The 18,619-nt window shown below is 44.7% G+C and overlaps 1 protein-coding gene across 1 annotated transcript; it reads right to left on the minus strand.

The window, feature by feature from the left end:
* Window positions 1-78: 78 nt before the first annotated feature.
* ITIH2 (inter-alpha-trypsin inhibitor heavy chain 2) lies at window positions 79-17,567 on the minus strand (the record flags this gene model as incomplete). Its single annotated transcript, XM_008945622.1, has 14 exons — window positions 79-213; window positions 2,837-3,009; window positions 3,541-3,680; window positions 4,261-4,446; window positions 5,586-5,767; window positions 6,535-6,660; window positions 8,814-8,982; window positions 10,267-10,383; window positions 11,072-11,200; window positions 13,049-13,156; window positions 15,393-15,555; window positions 15,847-15,951; window positions 16,631-16,803; window positions 17,532-17,567. Coding segments are annotated over 14 exons (1,942 nt in total), but the record flags the coding sequence as incomplete, so codon positions are not given.
* Window positions 17,568-18,619: the final 1,052 nt, after the last annotated feature.

The raw sequence follows: 18,619 nt of genomic DNA on the forward strand, positions 1-18,619 counted from the left end.
ATCCCCTTTATTTGTTTATTAGGTGATGAGTGTTGCTGTCTGGTGTTTTTTTTTGCAGAGAAATATTGTAGCTTTTACCTCTGTTTATGCTCAGAGAGGACACAGGAGGACTCCTTTGCTCAGGCGTGTAGCTGACTGGCACGGCGGTGATGTTGGCCCAGGCTGGGATACCTTTGTTATTATTGGGTGCATTTGGAGTTAATCCCAGAGTACCTGTTGAATGACAGTCATAATTAGGATATTTTTTTGATTGCAGAAATATTGAATAGTAGTATTTTTAAGGTCACGTTGTTTTACCAGTGTAAGGCAGGTGCACCACTGTTTACAACAAACAGATTTGTGTGGGTTAGGATGGATTTACACCAGTGTCTCCACCAGGAGTATGACTTACCAGGGCACACCACAAGCTATTGATGAAAAACAGACCTTGACTTTTTAACTCTTATTCATCTGAAGAGACCCCACCTAAGCAAACCCCACAGTGCAAGGGCTTAAGTGTGTTGCTGAATAAAAACCTGAATTTTGAAAATTCAGCATGTGGTAAAAACTTTGCTGACTTGCAGACCCTGAGTTTGAGGTGCCTGAGAAAAGTTAAGACTCTTTCTGCATACCCTGGGATGACCCACATGGATAAAGGCTGCAAATAAGTGCAAGCATTTAAAATATGATCCACTCACCCTTCTGCTAGAGTCCTCTCTGCCTTTGCCATGACAGAGGCAGGAGAAAGTAACATGGGTCCTTCCTCTCCCACTTAGATCATAAAGCAAAATGGTCTTAAATGATCCATGAAACTTGGTTTGTTTTAATGTGTTGGGCTGAAAAATGGTAAGAGCTGAAGCACGGCATATAATCACATCTTCTAGCCCTGCTCTGAAGAGGAGTAAGGAGAAAAGGAGCTGGGGGGCAACAGCAGGAGAGAAGATTGCACAGCTAGATCTTCTAAATCTCTTCCAGCACCTTTTTCTTGAGCCTCTAACTCAGATCACAGTCTGCTTCTACTCAGGCAGTGTTCTTAGCACAGTTAGATGTGGAGTGCAGGTAATAAAGGTACTGAAAACTGGACAGAGGCTTCTGAGTTTCCAGGTCATATTAATTCCACAAACTATTATGCATGAAGGAGCTCTCCCAGGTCCATACCCAGTTTGGCAAGAACTCTGTCATAATTAAAGAACAACTAGACAACCCTTTGAAAAATGGGGGATTTTGGTGGAAGAGACACAGGCTCTGTCTATGAAGACAGACCATGGAGCTCTGGTGGGACCTGTGTAAGGACAGACAGAAAATCTGTTTTAGATCACCACACAAGAAATGATATTAAAATCACTTAAATCCTCTGCATCATCTAAATGAACATAATTATGGGCTGAATTAGACAAATGGTCTGAAGGTAGTCAACTCTGCATAAATGAATACATGTTATTTCTATGCTGAACTCTTTGGTGGTTGTGAGTTGTAGTATGCACTAAAACTAAAAATGGTTTAACATCTCAGCTGCAGACTTTGAGATGGAAATGAAGAATAAATTAAACTAAAAGGAACAGCTGACAGATACAAGAACCCCACTTCATTGAGCCAGAATCAGGACATTTTTATAGTTATCCTCCAGGAGCTTCAGCAAAGTCACTTCCAGTGTTCAATGCCAGGTGGGTGATGTTGGTGGTGTAATGTAGTTGCTTCTTTCCTTCACAACCAGTTCTAAACACTTCCATTTATTAATAGGTTTTAAATCACCAGACCCAGTTGTTCAAGGAGTGGATGTGTTGCTTTCAGTGCTCCCATCTCACTGCCAGTGCTCTCCTGACAGCAACAGTTGTGCTTTTGCAAATCACTGTCTGGTGAGGGCACAAAACAGTTGCCAAATTTCACTGGAAGCACATAGAATCATAGAGTGGTTTGGGTTGGAAGGCATCTTTTAAGGTCACCTAGTCCAACCCTCCTGCAGGGAGCAGGGACTTCTGTAACCAGAGCAGGTTGCTCAGAGCCCCATCCAACCTCACCTGGGATGGTTCCAGGGATGGGGCAGCGACCACCTCTCTGGGCAACCTGGGCCAGGGGCTCACCACCCTCAGGGTCAAAAATTTATTCCTTAGACCTAATCTAAATATTCACTCTTTTAGTTTAAAACCATCACCCTCTGTCCTGTTGCAACAGCCCCCACTAAAAATATTGTCCCTATCTTTCCTATAGGCCCCCTTTAAGAACTGAAAAGGCCACAAGAAGGTCTATGCAGGGATGACTTTGGATATGGTAGACACCCACAGATGTCTACAGCTTTTTGTTTGGGACTGATTCTACCATATAATGCCAGAACAAGCCAACCCCACTTCTTTTTTTTTTACTAGAGGACTTAGTAATGTTGGCTTGATGGTCGGACTTGATGACCTTAAAGGTCTCTTCCAACTTAAAGGATTCTATGATTCTTTTGGCCAGATGTAGCCTTGCTGTAACAAGGGCCTTGGAAGGCGTTTTGAAGCAATGGATTTAAACCCAGGGGTTGAATTAGGGACTCTTGTTACAACAACTAAGATTCCATGTGGGCTCGTGGCTGATTGATAAGAAACTTAGGAAGCTTCCAAGGCTTAAAAGTGGAGATAAAATGTGGTTTAGTGCAAAGAGGACTTCTATAGCAGGGTTCTCTCAAACTGGCTGAAGGTTTGGTCGGATTTCTCTGAAAACACAGGCTATTCTGTAAGCACAAACATATGGAGTGAACAACAAGCAGTTATTCTTCCAACAAGAAGAACAAACCTGGAGCCAACAACGAACAGTTATTCTTCCAACAAGAAGAACAAAATGAGAATGGGAAGTAGAGTGGTGGACAGACTGAGACACTGACCTGAGCAGCAGCCCCTTCTGGGGTCTTTGGGCTGGTCTGCCAGCATTATCTCGTCCTTTTCGGCGTTCTCTATCAGCATGGCTGTGAAGGGGGTAACAATATGGTGGTCAAGAGACATCTGTAGGATGGATTTGGTGATGTTCCTCTTCAAAGCTGCAGTGGGGGCTGTGTTTCTAGGTGGAATATGAAACACAAGGCATGGTTAGCAGCTCTATGGGGAAGCTGCTGTGACAATTACTCCACAGAGTGGTCATAGAGCCAAACTGGCAGGTGCTGCAAGAAGGAAAGGATGAGGAGCTGTGGAAATGCACTCTCCATAAAAACCACTATTGCTGGCTTCCATGGGCTTTGGCCTTGTCTCAAAAAGCCCAGTCCATCTCCTGGATCTCAGCAAAAAATTCATCCTGAACTGCTCCACAACTTTTACTCAGGCTCTGTAAGGCAAATCTCCCATTCATCCACTCAGTCCCACAGCCAGGTCTGTGTGACCCCTGGTCCTCTAGTCAACTGCTCTCAAACTCTAGTCCCTGATATCTATGAGTGCTCAGAACAGGAGGGACGTGGCTGGAGATATCACCTACCTTTATTTTGATGGATTACCTTCCCCATTTGAAACCCTGAGGGCAGCCCCATGTCTGTGGGCTCAGAAACAGATTGCTCTCAAGCTTCTCTTCCCTCCCACCCCAGACCACATTGCTCCTCACCTCTCTGCCAGCATCTGGTTGACAGTCAGATAGGCCCACAGCTTTTTAGTGAATTCAGGATCTGCATATCTGTCTTTCTTCATGAAGCCATCCAGCTCTTCGACGTCTCGCAGGGTTTCCATGACAAGCTCAGCATTGGCCTGTGCAGTCAATGAGAGATGAAGATGATGGAGGGTGAGCTGGGAGAATGGGTGCCAGAAGAAGAGGCTCTTAACAGAGCTCTGCTGTCCTCCCCTCAGGGGTTTTCACATCCAGTTCCTACTGAGGAGCAGGAACCAAATTCTGTCTCCTCCCATGGACCCTTGGGCTGCACTGTGTTTTGGCAGGATAAAATATTGACCGTGTCTGATTTTTTTTTCCAGCAACTAACAAATGGCAACTCCTGAGCCCAGGAGGAGTGTGGATATTTTGGTTCCTCCTCAGAAGGAAGGATCTGAATGGAGTATTCCTACCCCATCCTAGTCCACCTGGAAGAGCAGTCTTAGGTGCTTTGCAGTTGAATTTGTTACAGTACATTTATGGAAGGAAGTTCCTCTGTCAGGCTGCAGGTAGTCACTATTCATGGCTGCACTTGAAGCTATTGTGAAGCACTGTTGGACAATCCCCCCCATGAATTCCTCATGCTCCCATGCAGAACCCAAGCAGAAAAAACTGCTGGCAATGAGTGAATAAACCAGCCCAACCCCCAGGAGCAGGTCTCCCAGGGACACCTTCACTCACCGCTGTGGCTGTAACGATGCTTTCCAGGTGCTGGAGGTTGTCTGTGTCCACCTTCCCAGCCACTACTATCTCCGAGCCACCAAAGTAGTTGTGGAAGCTGCTCTGGGTGACATCTGACACTGACTCCTGGGGGTAGTTGAACTGAATCTTCTTTAGGAGTGGGGTGGAGACCTGGTTGTAGAAATTCTGAGATGGAAGGAGACAGAGAAGTGAGTCTGTTGTACCTGAAGTGACCCTCCCACAGGCACCACTCTTACTGAAAGGACAACAGGTGACAAAACCTGGAGACCTAATGGGCAAGTGGGACTCTGCTTGCTGCAGAGAATGCAGATTTCTGTATTCTTAGACCTTAATACACTTGTAAGGGAGTACAGCAAGAAGATCTTGCCCAAGTCTTGTGGAAGTCAAAGGATGGTGAGAAGCCCTTGGGCTATGTTCTTCCTAGAACTTCCTAGACTTCCTAGAAGTCTTGAGCACAGGTGTATATGGGCCTGAACCTGTTATCAGGTTGGTCAGCTCTTGGCTACTGTGAGACACACAGCTGCTTCCCACCTAATTCTTGCCAAAACCTAGACCTATCTCTCACTTGTATTCACTTCTGTGCTGTAGACAGTCTGCCCTTATCTGACCCTGTTGAACCTGGCTGATGGGAACTGAGATGTGTGCACAGATGGGCTTATCCTATGGGACCAGAGAGAGAAAACAGGTCCCCATGTGGTCCTATGGGTGGAGGCTGTCCCATACTGAGGGCCTGCACTCTTCGAGCTCCTCTGGTTAGCAGAACACCACGTAGAGTGTCCTGGCACACCTTTGTGAGTCCTATCACACCGGTGTGGGAAAAGCAGCAGCATGAGAAGCCTGCACTGGTGATGAAACCAGGGAAGACAAACAGAATAAGGGTGCTAGGGTTTGCTCATCAGAGCAGCTCATGGGCTTGGAGCCAGAGCCTCCTAGAATTGAACTTTTCCTTACACTGGTGAAGTTTGGATTATCATTTAGCATCCTGGCCTTTGGCTAGTGGCCTGTGGTAAAACCTAGGTCTTAATTTTAATTCAGAAATCTTTTTTTATGATTATGACTGCTTTATAGAGTACTAATCCTACACATAGCAGTAAAATATGTATCATAGATACTAGAGAAATTGCAGCTGGGAGCACTCAAGCCACTACATGATTGTCATCTTGCAGGACTCTCCAGCAGAAACGATGCTTTTTGTGACCCCTGCTAGGAACCTCCAGTAACTCTGCCCTTGCTAGTGGGGTTGCCCAGCTCCACAGCTCTGATCAGAACTGGGCAGTTGCAGAGGCGATGGGCTGAACACCCACCTTCATTTGGGCAGAAGTCTCCTGATTTCCAAAAATCCTCTGGGCCATGCCGCGGTTGTCGACGGCGATTCTCTGCAGGAAATCGTAATCTACATCAAACCCAATCCCCAGGCAGAAGAGAGAGAACTCATCCTTCATGCTCTGCTTCACGTTCTTCTGGATCGTCGTCAGCTTCAGCTCACCTTGGAGACACACAGAGTGACATCCACGTGAGCAATGGAGGAAGGCTCCACCAAGGGAAGTGCATTCATGCTCTTCCAGTGCCTCTGGTTCTCTGACAACCAGCTCAGGTGCCAAGTCTCCATTTTGCAGTGCCTACAGTGACATTTGAGCGTCATCTGGATGGGAGTTAACCCATTGTTTCCACTGAAGATAATTCCTTTGAGCTCTTTTTTTGGTCTCTGACCCATATTTGTATATCCAGGGCATTTAACTTCCTGGGGAGTCTGTAATTCTATCACTTTTAGACTTCTCCCAGAATTAGTTTCAAGCTGTTTGCAGACTAAGACATCTCCATAAAAGTTTTACTTTATTTCTCATGTTTAAGATATTCTCTGACTTATTTTTTTTTTCAAACTTATTTTTCAAGGCAGCCTTTTCTGGGCTGGCACCTTGCAGCGAGTGATTGCTTTTGACATGCACCAACCCTCATCCAAATTAATTTGATTTTTGACTTATTTTCCCAACTTTGATGTTACATTGGGACTGCATGTGTCTTCTCACCTGAAGCAGCTTTTACTTTGTTTCTCATGCTTAAGATATTCTCTGACTTTTTTTTTTCAAACTTATTTTTCAAGGCAGCCTTTTCTGGGCTGGCACCTTGCAGCGAGTGATTGCTTTTGACATGCACCAACCCTCATCCAAATTAATTTGATTTTTGACTTATTTTCCCAATTTTGATGTTGCATTGGGACTGCATGTGTCTTCTCACCTGAAGCAGCATCCTTACCTACTGTTGGGTCTCCATCAGACACAAATACGATCATGGAGACTGAGTTAGGGTCCAACATGCCTAAGTTTTGGGCCTCGCTCAGGATGAATGTGGCTCGGAGAAGAGCTTCGTTGATATTTGTGCCTGTCAAAGACACAGTGAAGAGAACAAGTCTGATTCTTGTTGAGTCTCTGGTTGAATCCAGTTCTGAGATTCGAGTGGAATTAATCAAGGACAAGACCTGAGATTAAAGGCAGCAAAGCCCCTCCCATGTGATGCTTACAGTACTTCTGCTAGCACTCTGGTTCCATTTTTCATCCCAGATTGTCATCTCCCTGTGGCCCTCGCAGCCCCCCTCACTAATTCCAGTGGGAGTGTCTGTGGTGTTGGGAACTATTTGCTGTGGGGTGAAGTAGGGGGTTTGCAGGCAGATGTTTGAATGAAAGCATTAAGAAATTTTATTTTCTGGCATCAGCTTGTTCCTTGGACATCCTGACTGGAAAAGAAGAGGTGTCTGTTTACTGAGCCTGTATAAAGGTTTGGCTTGTGGCACAGAATCATGGAATTGTTTAAGTTGGAAAAGACCTCTGAGATCATTGAGTTCAACTGTTAACCCAGCACTGCCAGGTCCCCACTGACCCATGTCTTTCAGCACCACATCTATGTGGCTTGGCAGCCCCTCCAGGGATGGGGACTCCACCACTGCCCTGGGCAGCCTGGTCGAATGCTTAACAACCCTTTCAGTGGAGAAATTGTTCCTAATATTCAATCTAAACCTCCCTTGGTGCAACTTGAGGCCATTTCCTCTTGTCCTATCACTTGTTACTCGGGAGAAAAGACCAACCCCCACCTTGTCCATCCTCCTGTCAGGGAGTTGTCGAGAGTGAGAAGGTCTCCCCTGAGCCTCCTTTTTTTTCTCCAGGTTAAGCAACCCCAGCTCCTCACAAGACACTCCTCACAAGACTTGTTCTCTAGACTCTTCCCCAGCAGCTTCGTTGTCCTTCTCTGGCCACGCTCCATCCCCTCAGTGTCCTTCTTGGAGTGAGGGACCCAAATCTGACCCCAGGATTCGAGGTATGACCTCCCCAGTGCCCAGTCCAGGGGAACAATCCCTGCCCTGCTCCTGCTGGCCACACTAGTGCTGACACAAGACCCCAGGATGCTGGCGGCCTTCCTGGCCACCCGGGCACACCCGGGCTCATATTTAGTTGACTGTCAACCAACTCCCCCAGGTCCTTTTCTGCTGGACACTTTCCAGCCACTCCTCCTCAAGCCTGTAGCATTGCAGGGGGGTGTGACCCAAGTGTGAGACTTGGCACACAGCTAGGACAGGTAAGGCATTAGTAGGACAGGAACAGGAGTAGGAAGGCTGAACAGTCAGAAAATAGGTATTTTTCTTTTTGTCAAGAAAGAAAAAAATTAGCAGCTTCAGAGACAGGACAATGGAATACTCCACTGCAAACTGGTTTTGCTGGCTGGGAGCAGGTCTCTTAGCTTATCAGTCAATTCTTCTGGACTATCAAAGTCAGGCTTGTCAGGAACTCATACACCCAACACGGTTTCCTATTCCATGATGATTGTGGACAAGTCTAGAATTTCATGTTGTTTCTATCTTATGTGTAGCCAGGGAAAGCTCTGGCAATGAAGATGCCACAGCACCAGAAGGCTCTGATGTTGGGGAGAAGAACCTCTACATGCTATCAGCATAGACATAACAGAACAGCTAAACCAGAACTGCACTTCAGAGAGAAATAGATTAAAATGCTTGTGAGTCCCTTCTGTACAAAGAGCTCAAACACTAACAACTGAAGCATCAGAAGTGCTGTAAGGCTGAAAAAGACAACTGCCCTTGTTTATCAGACAGGGAATGAAGGCACAAAAGGGATGAACAATTTTGCCCAGGGTGGCATTTAGTAGATCATGGTGTAATCTACAATTTGCAGCCAGTGAAGGCCCTGGAATAGGGCTGTTAATGATCTGCTTTGCAAAGGCATGAAAGGGCTTGGTCTTTCAAGGGTAGTTGGGATCTGTGAGGCTGGAGGTAGGACCTTTAAAGGCAGCTGTTCCGTTGTCTTTGTTTTATCTGTTGTAGCTCATTCAGTAGAAGGAATTGCCTTCTTCTACCTTCAGCACAATAAACTGGAATCCTTGCCCTCCTTTAGCCCCAGGTCTTGCTTTTCCCATCTTGGGAATCAAGCTCTTTGCTAGGAATACCCTGCCAGTCTGGAGGTTGACTGAGCTACCCATTCCTATGATATCCAACTTCCACGAGCACCTTGCTAATCAAACCTTCATACCCCCATTGGGATGGATTGTCTGGATGTACTTCTTGGCATCCTCCACCTGTGCTGGGGTGGCTGAGACCAGGTTATCTCTCCAGCATCGGACGTTGTGGTTGAAGTCGATCAGGGAGAACTGATCAGTAGCACGGAGCTCACTCAGTATTGCCTTCATGGCCTCGATGGTCTGAGAAGAGGAAATGTAAGAGAAGATGAGTTTATGCTTCCTGTTGATGAAAGCATCTTCTTTACTCATGACTGCGGGTAAATAGATGCCTCTGATTAATAAGAACATATGCACTGGATTCCAAAATAACATCTGTTATCCAAAACTCTCCTTTTTTACACTTCCTGCATAAAGTTGAACTTTTCTCCAAAGACAAAAATGCAATTAGTGAGAACAACCCCATGTGACTTAACTCATCCTTTCTTAACTCCTGCTAACACAGAGTGAGGAGAGAGAGAAGCAGTTTGTGAGATGTTGTGGTTCAGGAGGGAGAAATTGCTTGCATCAGCTTGGGGGACTCAGCTCTGTCATTTCAGGCTGGGTAACATCTGTTTGGTTTGAAGATACGTGATTTAAACAAGCCTGTATCCCAGTTTTGAGCATGGGTTTCCCCAAAGAAGCCATATGCCAAGCTTTAGTAGTGTGCTCCAAAGCAAATTCAACTATACCTAGATCATTCCCAACTCATATTTGTCTGACAGTTCTCAAAAACTTTCAGTGACACAAGATCTACAATCTCCTGAACTCCCCTCTCAGCACTACAGAGTTTTTTCTAATATTTAATATAAATCTCTCCTGCTGTAGATCCATCTGATTTCATCTTATTCCACCCTGGATGTGCATGAACACCAGTTGGTGAGTTTCTCTTTTAGAACAGTCATTCATGTATTTGGAGGCTGGTTCTGGCTCTCCAAACCTTTTCTTTTGCAGACTAAAACATCTTTCTTTCCTTCCCCACCCCCAGTAGGTTCTGTTCTCTAAACCATTCTTACTGCTCTTCAGTGCAGTCAACAATTTTTTGTGACAAATTGTTGACAATTTGTTGACAACAAAATGTTTTGTGATCTGTTGATTAACATTTTAATTCAGAGCTGAATTCCACATTATTTTGGAATTATTATTATTGTGGAAGGAGCATCACAGATAACGAGTACAATTTTTTCTGACAAATTGTCAACAATTTGTCACAAAATATTTTGTGATCTGTTGATTAAAATTTTAATTTAGAGCTGAATTCCACATTATTTTGGAATTATTATTATTGTGGAAGGAGCATCACAGATAACGAGTAAAATCATCAAGTCTTTGATTCACCAAATATTGACCAAATCCAGTGAGGCTTTTGATGAAGGAAAGTGTAAAGAAGGAAGCTGGTAATTTTGAGTGCCACCCTGCTACAGAGTTGTAAGGCACGTGGGAAAAGTTGGCAGGAAGTTCACTTTGCAAGAGAGGTCAAACACTTACTTGTTTCATTTTCAGTCCCCACATCGAGCCACTGACATCTATAACAAATAAAATGTTTTTGGGCAGAGGATCAAGATTTTCCGGAGCAAAGAAGTGAATAAAATAGCCATTAAAAATCTGAAAAATAAAACCAGAAATTCACAGTGAGGTGAGCTACAATAAAGATGTCAGAAAACTGAAGATTATAAGAGAGCAGGAAACATTATTCTTCTTTATGGGCCAATTCTGACTTTCAGCCCCACACAGCTCCGTGGCCTTACACCATTTATACTCTCTATATTTTTTACTTTATTTTTTTTAACCTTTCTTTTACTTTTAATACTCTTTATTTTTTATCAGGGAAAGCAGAGCCTGGTTCTCAGAAAACTGCCATGCACTAACATAGGAAGGAATGAAAAATGTTTTAAAACAGACTCTTCCATCCATAATAATTCAACCCCATAACTCTGCTTCACATGAACATAAAAATAGTGATGTTCTGGTTGTCTCCTTGTGATGCATTGGTACAACATCCCATCACTCTGTCCTCTGATTCCACATTAAATCACCAGAGTGCTGCTAGGTATCAAAGACACTGGATTTTGGACAAGGCAGGAATCTGCTCCTGACTATACGTAGGGCCATGTCTTAGTCATAAATTAAGTAAATCCATTCTGCCCACTTAAAATCTCTCTGTTCTTTCAATTGGATACAGAGCTCTCACGCTTATTCTCCTGAATGATGAAGTTTATTTAGCACACTTTGCTAAAAGACAGCAATTCTTGGATTCACAGGTCTCCCATCCCAGCTAAACAGCAACACTCACTTCCAGTTCTCCACCCGTGGTATCTCTGTTCACATCATATTGCACCACAAAATTTCCATCTACTGCTGTGGAGGAGCACGTGGGGCACTTTCGTTGTTGAGTCATGGTTGGCTTGAAAGAAATATGGGCCTTGAAAGGAGAAAGGTGGATCATTGAAACAAAAAGACTTAATTTATTCATGAAATATCTTATTTCACTGAAGACTTCTCTGGTTTTTTTTTTAATTTGTACTCTTAGCTTAAGTGGAAAATGGGCTTTGTCACTTCAAAAGGAGAGCAGCACTAAGGTTTGCCTGGATATGCTGATTCAGTTGTAGCAACAGTGACACAAATAAGATGATCCATCTACAGCACCAGATATTTCAATTAGAGCTCTGCAAACCATTTCTAGGAATATTCTGCCTTACTTAACATTTTCATAGTTGAAACTATCCATAATTTTATCAACATTTTTAATAGCTTTTAAATTGATTTTTTTTTTCCCAAACAAGTAATTTGTAATTTGTCTGTGGATTGAGTACTAGGAATCATTTTAATTAGGCACGTGATTGGCTATGCAGAATTTGTGACATTATTTTTCTGCTTTGACTGGATAACTTGAAGTTTTCTGAGAAGATAAGACATCATGTATATAACCAAACGTTACCTCTGAAACAACATATTACACTAAGAATGCTGGGTAATGAGACATAAAGCTGAGCCTGGATATCAAGAAACAATACCTGTATTAGATGACTATGTAAGAGTGAGAAGAGTTGTACCCTCCCAGAGCCACTGCTTGAAGTTTAAGACAAAATTCTCTCCTGTTGGAGAATTTGTTGGTGGCTTTACTCACACCCACGAGCTATGCTGGAGAAAGCTGGGGTAAGGGTGTTAAGAAAAAGAAAAATCCTAAAATAAGCCCTTGTGCAGGTAATCTCAGTTGAAAGTGAGATTGTGGAGTTACTCTAGGATGGTTATTCCACTTGGTATTCATCACTCACCCTTTTCACAGAATCCCAGCATGGTGGGGGTTGGAAGGGACCTCTGGAGATCACCTCATCCAATGTCCCTGCTCCAGCAGGGTCACCTAGAGCAGGTTGCCCAGGATGGCATCCAGGCAGGTAGAGCGGGAGCCTCCCCAGCCTCTCTGGGCAGCCTGTTTCAGGCTTGGCCACCCTCATAGGAAAGAAATTTTTCCTGATGTTCAAGTGGAACTTCCTGTATTTGATTGTGCTTGTTACCCTTTGCCCTATCAGTAGGCACCTCTGAGAAGAGACTGGCCCCATCCCCTTGGCCACCACCATTTAGATATTAATAAGCATTAATAATATCCCCTCCCAGTCTTCTCCAGGCTAAACAGTGCCAGGTCTCTCAGCCTTTCCTCAGCACAGAGATGCCCCTCTCCCCTCACCATCTTTGTATCCCTCCACTGGACTCTCTCCAGTATCCAGGTCTCTCAACCTTCCCTCAGCACAGAGATGACCCTCTCCCTTCACCATCATTGTATTCCTCCACTGGACTCTCTCCAGTAGTTCCTTTTCTCTCTTGAACTGGGGAGTCCAGAACTGGACACAATACTCCAGATGTGGCCTCACTAGGGCAGAGCAGAGAGGGAGGAGAATCTCCCTCGACCTGCTGGTCACACTCTTCTTCATGCACCCCAGGACAGCATTGTCCTTCTTGGCCACAAGGAACACTGCTGACTCACGGCCAACCTGCTGTCCACCAGGACCACCAGGTCCTTTGCAGAGCTGCTTTCCAGCAGGTCAACTCAAAACCTGTACTGGTGCAGGGGGTTATTCCTCCTCAGGTGCAGAACCCTACACTTGCCCTTGTTGAACTTCCTTAGGTTCCCCTCTGCCCAACTCTCCAGCCTGTCCAGGTCCCACTGAATGGCAGCACAGCTCTCGTGGGTCAGCCACTGCTCCCAGTTTGGTATCACCAGCAGATTTGCTGAGGATCCACTCTGTCCCTTCATCCAGGTCACTGATGTTACCTTTTTCTCTCCCTTGGAGATGGTGGCGAGTCCATCGAAATGGTCCCCGAGGGAGTTAGGAACATGCACGTAGCGAAGCCCCTGGGGCTCGATGATCCGGACATCCACCTGAAGGCAGGAAGGGAAGACACTTGGCATAGAGCAGTTCCAGTGATGCAACAGATCTTATTGAAGTGCTGGGGTAAAACCCCCAGCTCTGAAGGAGCACACAGATGATGTCCACAGCCAGGCAGAAAAGCCCCTCCTGCTTGGTTTTCACCCACGGCCTGGCCAGCCTTGGGTGGGAACTGATGAGGAGATCACCACCAGGTGACCCTGCCTTCAGCATTAACATCATGTGTCCTGCCAGAGCTAGCTTCCCATTTGGTGGGCTTGGAAGGTCTGTTTATACAGTGCATGTGTTGTATGGGGATACTAGCTACTGGAAGAGCTCCCTGACTCTTCATGGCAAGTAGAGTTCCTAGGATGGCTGTGCCAGAGTGTGAAGTTGTCTCTGAGTTCCTAATCTATAACTGGGCTCATGGCCTGGCTGCTATCATCGCCCATGGCTTGGAGCTTCCCATTTGGTGGGCTTGGAAGGTCTGTTTATACAGTGCATGTGTTGTATGGGGATACTAGCTACTGGAAGAGCTCCCTGACTCTTCATGGCAAGTAGAGTTCCTAGGATGGCTGTGCCAGAGTGTGAAGTTGTCTCTGAGTTCCTAATCTATAACTGGGCTCATGGCCTGGCTGCTATCATCGCCCATGGCTTGGCTACTTGCCTGTTTCACTCCCTTATTCATGTCCACTGTGGTGGGTGAGTGCATTGACTTGTTTCTTCCTCTGGTTGTCTGGCCCTTTGGATCTCTGGTGTGTGATGAGGGAGGAGTTTGGTTGCTGTTCTGCCCATTAATGATAATATCCATTTATGTCAGGCAAGTGGTCAGCAGAAGACTTATAAACCCTACACAGACAAGCTACAGCTAGGGAGTGAGTTGCCCTTTTGAGTGCTCCTGTAGGGCTAGTCTCATTCATGGTGGAGATCCAAGCAGGGCTGAAAATAAACCATGATGGAAAAGCAGAAAAAAAAAAAAATTGAAAATAAACCATGATGGAAAAGAAAAAAAAAAAAGTGTCTAAAGAATAGGATGAATTTGGTGGAAATGTTCTTTCTCTCTCACTCCCTGGGGCAAGTGGTGGGATGGGAGTCTAAGGTGAGGTGATTGTTCATGCTGAAAGCATGAAAGAAGCATGAAGTGACTCTGCCTCGGTGCTGCTTTGGCTTAGGAGCCCAGGAGGAACTCTTGGTGATGAGCTCTCTCCCTCTCTACTCATGCTATTGCCAGGGGATTTTTGCTGTTGCTAGTATGGCCAAGGTGATTTGGGAAATAAAGGCTTTATCCTGTCAGCTTGAAACAAGGCCTTTGTCTGTTGTGTTTCTGAATAGTTAGTAGGACTATGAGGAGACAGGACATGACACATTTTTAATAGAACTAACCCAGGCCTTTGGACAGCTTGAAGCTGTCCTGATCACAGCCTGCACCAGGGAAATGTGAGCAGCAGAATTCCACATCTAGCCTATGATGAAGCCATGGACAGGTGAAGAAGACATTTATGAAACAAGTAGGACTGTTAGGAGGCAGGACATGACATGCTTTTCAGTAGAACTAACCCAGGCCTTTGGACAGCTTGAAGCTGTCCTGATCACAGCCTGCACCAGGGAAATGTGAGCAGCAGAATTCCACATCTAGCCTATGATGAAGCCATGGACAGGTGAAGAAGACATTTATGAAACAGGAACAAAGGAATGGCCAGATGAAAGTGTCCAGCTAGCCCTGTATCTTGTGTCTGTTGATGGATGGCAGAGGACACATTTGGATGAGTGTAGGAAAAGGGGTAAGAACGAGGCAAATCATCCTTTGACAGACTGTGGAGGGACTGTCATTCAGAGACCATCTGCTCCCATAGGACACTATCTCATGGAGTTGGGATTATTGTGAAAAACACGGTTATAAATAGCAAATATTGTTTTCCTTCAAGAAATGTTTACACAAAAGTATATATAGGCCAAAGCTGCTTTGCCCAAGTGGTTCTGACCTGAGTCAGTCATGATTCAGGAGGTGCTCAACTGTGTTAGTATGAGAGGATAAAAAACACCTTTTCCCCTCACTTGTGCAGCTACATAGCTCCTGGTTTGAGGTGTTTCATGCTGGTCTACACAGCCACCTTGAGGCTATTAGTACAAAGCCCACATGAGAGGAAGGAGCTGTAGATGAAGTGTCCTCCTGTGGGGCTTGCAGGAACCTGATTTCTCAGTGAGGATTCACTTGTGGGGTCCTGCCTGCACACACCAGCTCTACTGTACCTCCATGTGCTTTGCCAAGCGACCTGGCCTCACAGAGATGGTGTGCTCGTAGGAGCTCAGTTTCCTTCGAATCATCTCGTGGTAGTGAAGTTCAAACTGGATCTTCATCCCCGGGGGCACGTTCACTTCAGTTTTGAAGTTCTCCATATCCAAGGCATTGCTCCTGAAAAGTCAGATGTGGGGTCATTTTGAGACAATACAAGGAGGAAGAGGGTTTCTTTGCATTTAGGTTTAGAGTTGTGCATTTGCTGGGTCTGATACAAACTGTGGCTTATATCAGGGAAAGCAGAAACACAAGTGAAGTCCTTGACAGTTAAATATCAGAGCTGCTCTAAGCAAGCACCCCATTTTCCTTCCCAGATTTCCCCTCTCATTTATCTCCTCCTGGGATGGGTGACCTCAGTTTTCCTATGAGTAAGTTCAGTACAACACCCATATGCCCAAGTTTTTATACCTTACTATTCCAGCAGCTTTGCCTTTGGCCTTTGCTTGAGCATACATTTTTCTGGCTTCGGATTTTTCCCGAATTTGGCTGGTAAATGTTATCCCATTGATATCCCTAGGAGAGAGAAGCACAGTCAGTTTGCAAAAGAAACACCTTCACAATTGACGACTGTTTCTTCACTTTCTCAAAACATCAGTGAAATCTAAGCTGGTGGGAAATGAAATAATAAGGCCCTTGTTTAACCCCAAAGTAATGAAGTCTGGTTTCCACTAGATCTGTATCTTTTTCCACTACCTGCTTTTTTATCTTGAGTAGCCAGCACTCGTGTACTCTGAGGAGGATCTGCTCTCCCCCACCTCCTTCATGCTTTCCCCATTCTTTGGGCAGGGCAAGCAGTTACTGATGTCATGGTTGTTTTGGAACATGGATCAGGAGGTGTCTCCTGGCCAGCAAGCTGGCTGCTGCCTCCCTGAATGGATACTGAAGCAGGCTGACTTCTTTCTGTGCAGTGAGGGCTCTGATTTGGGTGGGTCCCTCTTCTTTCATCTGGTGCCAATTTGCAGAAGACCGATGGGAGCTTGGTCTATGTGAGATTTCTGTCCTTTTGTCAGATTTTGTTGGTATTGGCCAATAGCCCAATAATTACTGCAGAAGAAGAGATGGGCAGCCAGAATGATCGTATGAAGTTCTGAAGCTACACTGGACCTTGAAAACAGTAAGAGGTGTTTTGCTTTTCCAGATGTGTCCCTTCCACCCCCTCCTGCCACCACGCTGATACCCACCCACTACTTACATAGTAAAGTTGTCAATAAAAGCTCCTTTGGGGACCTGTACATCAAACACTATGTGCTGGGGCCGTTTTGCATTATTCACCATTTTGGCTTGGATCATCGTGTTGGCCAACCGAGACGTTATGGTGGATTGAACCTTGTAGCTGTAAAGACCTATCTTGTCATCATCCTCCACCTGTAATGGACAAAATTACTCTATGAATTTTGGTCACAGCTCGAAAATGCTCCCTAAAGGGCAATATCAACTTCTTTTTTAGTCTCAGTGCCTTTTTTTTTCAGCTGCTGTCCCATGAAGCTGCCATATTATAAGGAACATGAGCTCAGGTTCAGGACACCTCTGTATTTTACCTAGAAATTGTGGCAGGATACTCATGGGAATATGTTTCTTTATAACATTTCAGCTGAGAGAGGGAATTTATTCAGCTGGACTCTTTTCCTTGCTTTTGACCATGCAACCAGTCCTTGGAATGACTGTTGGTGCAATCTAGCATAGAAGGTTACACAGGAATCCTCAACAGCATATACTGAGGAGGAGAGAGCTTACATTTTCAATAAAAGTCCTAAATAAAGGAGACCCAAAGCACTGGTTACCAATCTGGTCTTGTAAATAGTTAAACCATGGCAGAGGGAGAACAGTAATAAATTGGTATATTAAGACACTGTCTTGGTCTAATCACTTTTGATGCTAATTTCTTCATGTTTACCATACCCTTCTCCCTCCAAGAGCAAGTGTGTAAATAGCATTGTGCAAACAGCGCTCTGTTTAAAGAAAATAGGTTAATACCCAACCAGCAGTAAAAACAAGGAACTGAACAAACAGAAGGATTGATTTAAAAAAAAAAAATGGTTAACTAGAAAATCACTTTGTTCATTTTTTTCCACAGAGGAAGGAAAAAAACTCACCAGATCTCCAACATAGCCCCAGTCGGATGTGCTTCGCTGGAAAAGAAAAACGTGGAGAATGTGTTTCAACAAAGCTTAGAACACAGACCGTGGCTGTTTTAAGACAGGGACTAGACAGTGGTAACATCTAAAAGCTGGTCTCCAAGTTGATGAGAATTGGTTTGAGTTCTCAGACTTAGTGTGCATGTCCCTTTTGTCTTATTTGATGGATTTATACAGTGGACGTTGGAGCACATGGTCTCCTAGCTGTGACTTAGAGGGTGTCAAAACAGATGGACAGGGCTCTTCTTCTATCTTTTATTTCTTGTAGAAAACATTCTCTTCTAGAACAAAACCACTCTTCCTGAAAGCAAAACATGGTTTTTGTTTGTTTTTCTAGGAAAAGTAGAAAACTCTCCAACCCCAGATCTTTTCAGCTCATTTTGCTTTCATTGACATGATAGAATTTCTGTGTATATTATTGTATCACATACAATATGTGTGTATAAAACCCCCTATTGTGTAATCAATATTACATTTATGCATGTATGTAAAGTTAGCCATGTATGAGCTGCTTAGATGCACTGAAACTGCTCATTCATGTTTTTTCCCCCTGTCCTATGAGTAGTTCCTTTTGGAAATTTCGATGAAGAGGTGGTGACATCTTGTGGCCATTTGAATCATAGTTTAATTCCCTAAAACTTAAACTCAGGAAGTTTTACATAGACATAAATAATCCTGGGATGGGATTGGGCTCACTTAGTTCTAGCAGGAGATGCAATGGAGATGCAGGCATCTCCTTTGGTGTTATCATCACAACTAGGCAAGCTCAGCTCTTCTCAGCCAATGGAGGGACCCCTTTCATCTGAAAATAGATGCCACTGTTTGGTTGAATGGGTCCAGCCCCAAACCATGCTGACTGTACTGATTAGGGGAGGGGGTACCCAGTGCTGTTGGCTGTCCCCAAGGGTACCACCATGACCTTCAGCTGGGGCTCCAGGAGGCCACGAGGCTCCTGTAGGTCTGGCATGATATCTGACACTCAGTAACATGTCTTGGACACTGCTAGATATGGACATGTAGGCAACAGGACTGAGCCATTCAGCTCC

This window comes from Merops nubicus, unplaced genomic scaffold, assembly GCF_000691845.1.
Source record: "Merops nubicus isolate BGI_N331 unplaced genomic scaffold, ASM69184v1 scaffold15658, whole genome shotgun sequence".
In the NCBI taxonomy this organism is placed as follows: domain Eukaryota; kingdom Metazoa; phylum Chordata; class Aves; order Coraciiformes; family Meropidae; genus Merops; species Merops nubicus.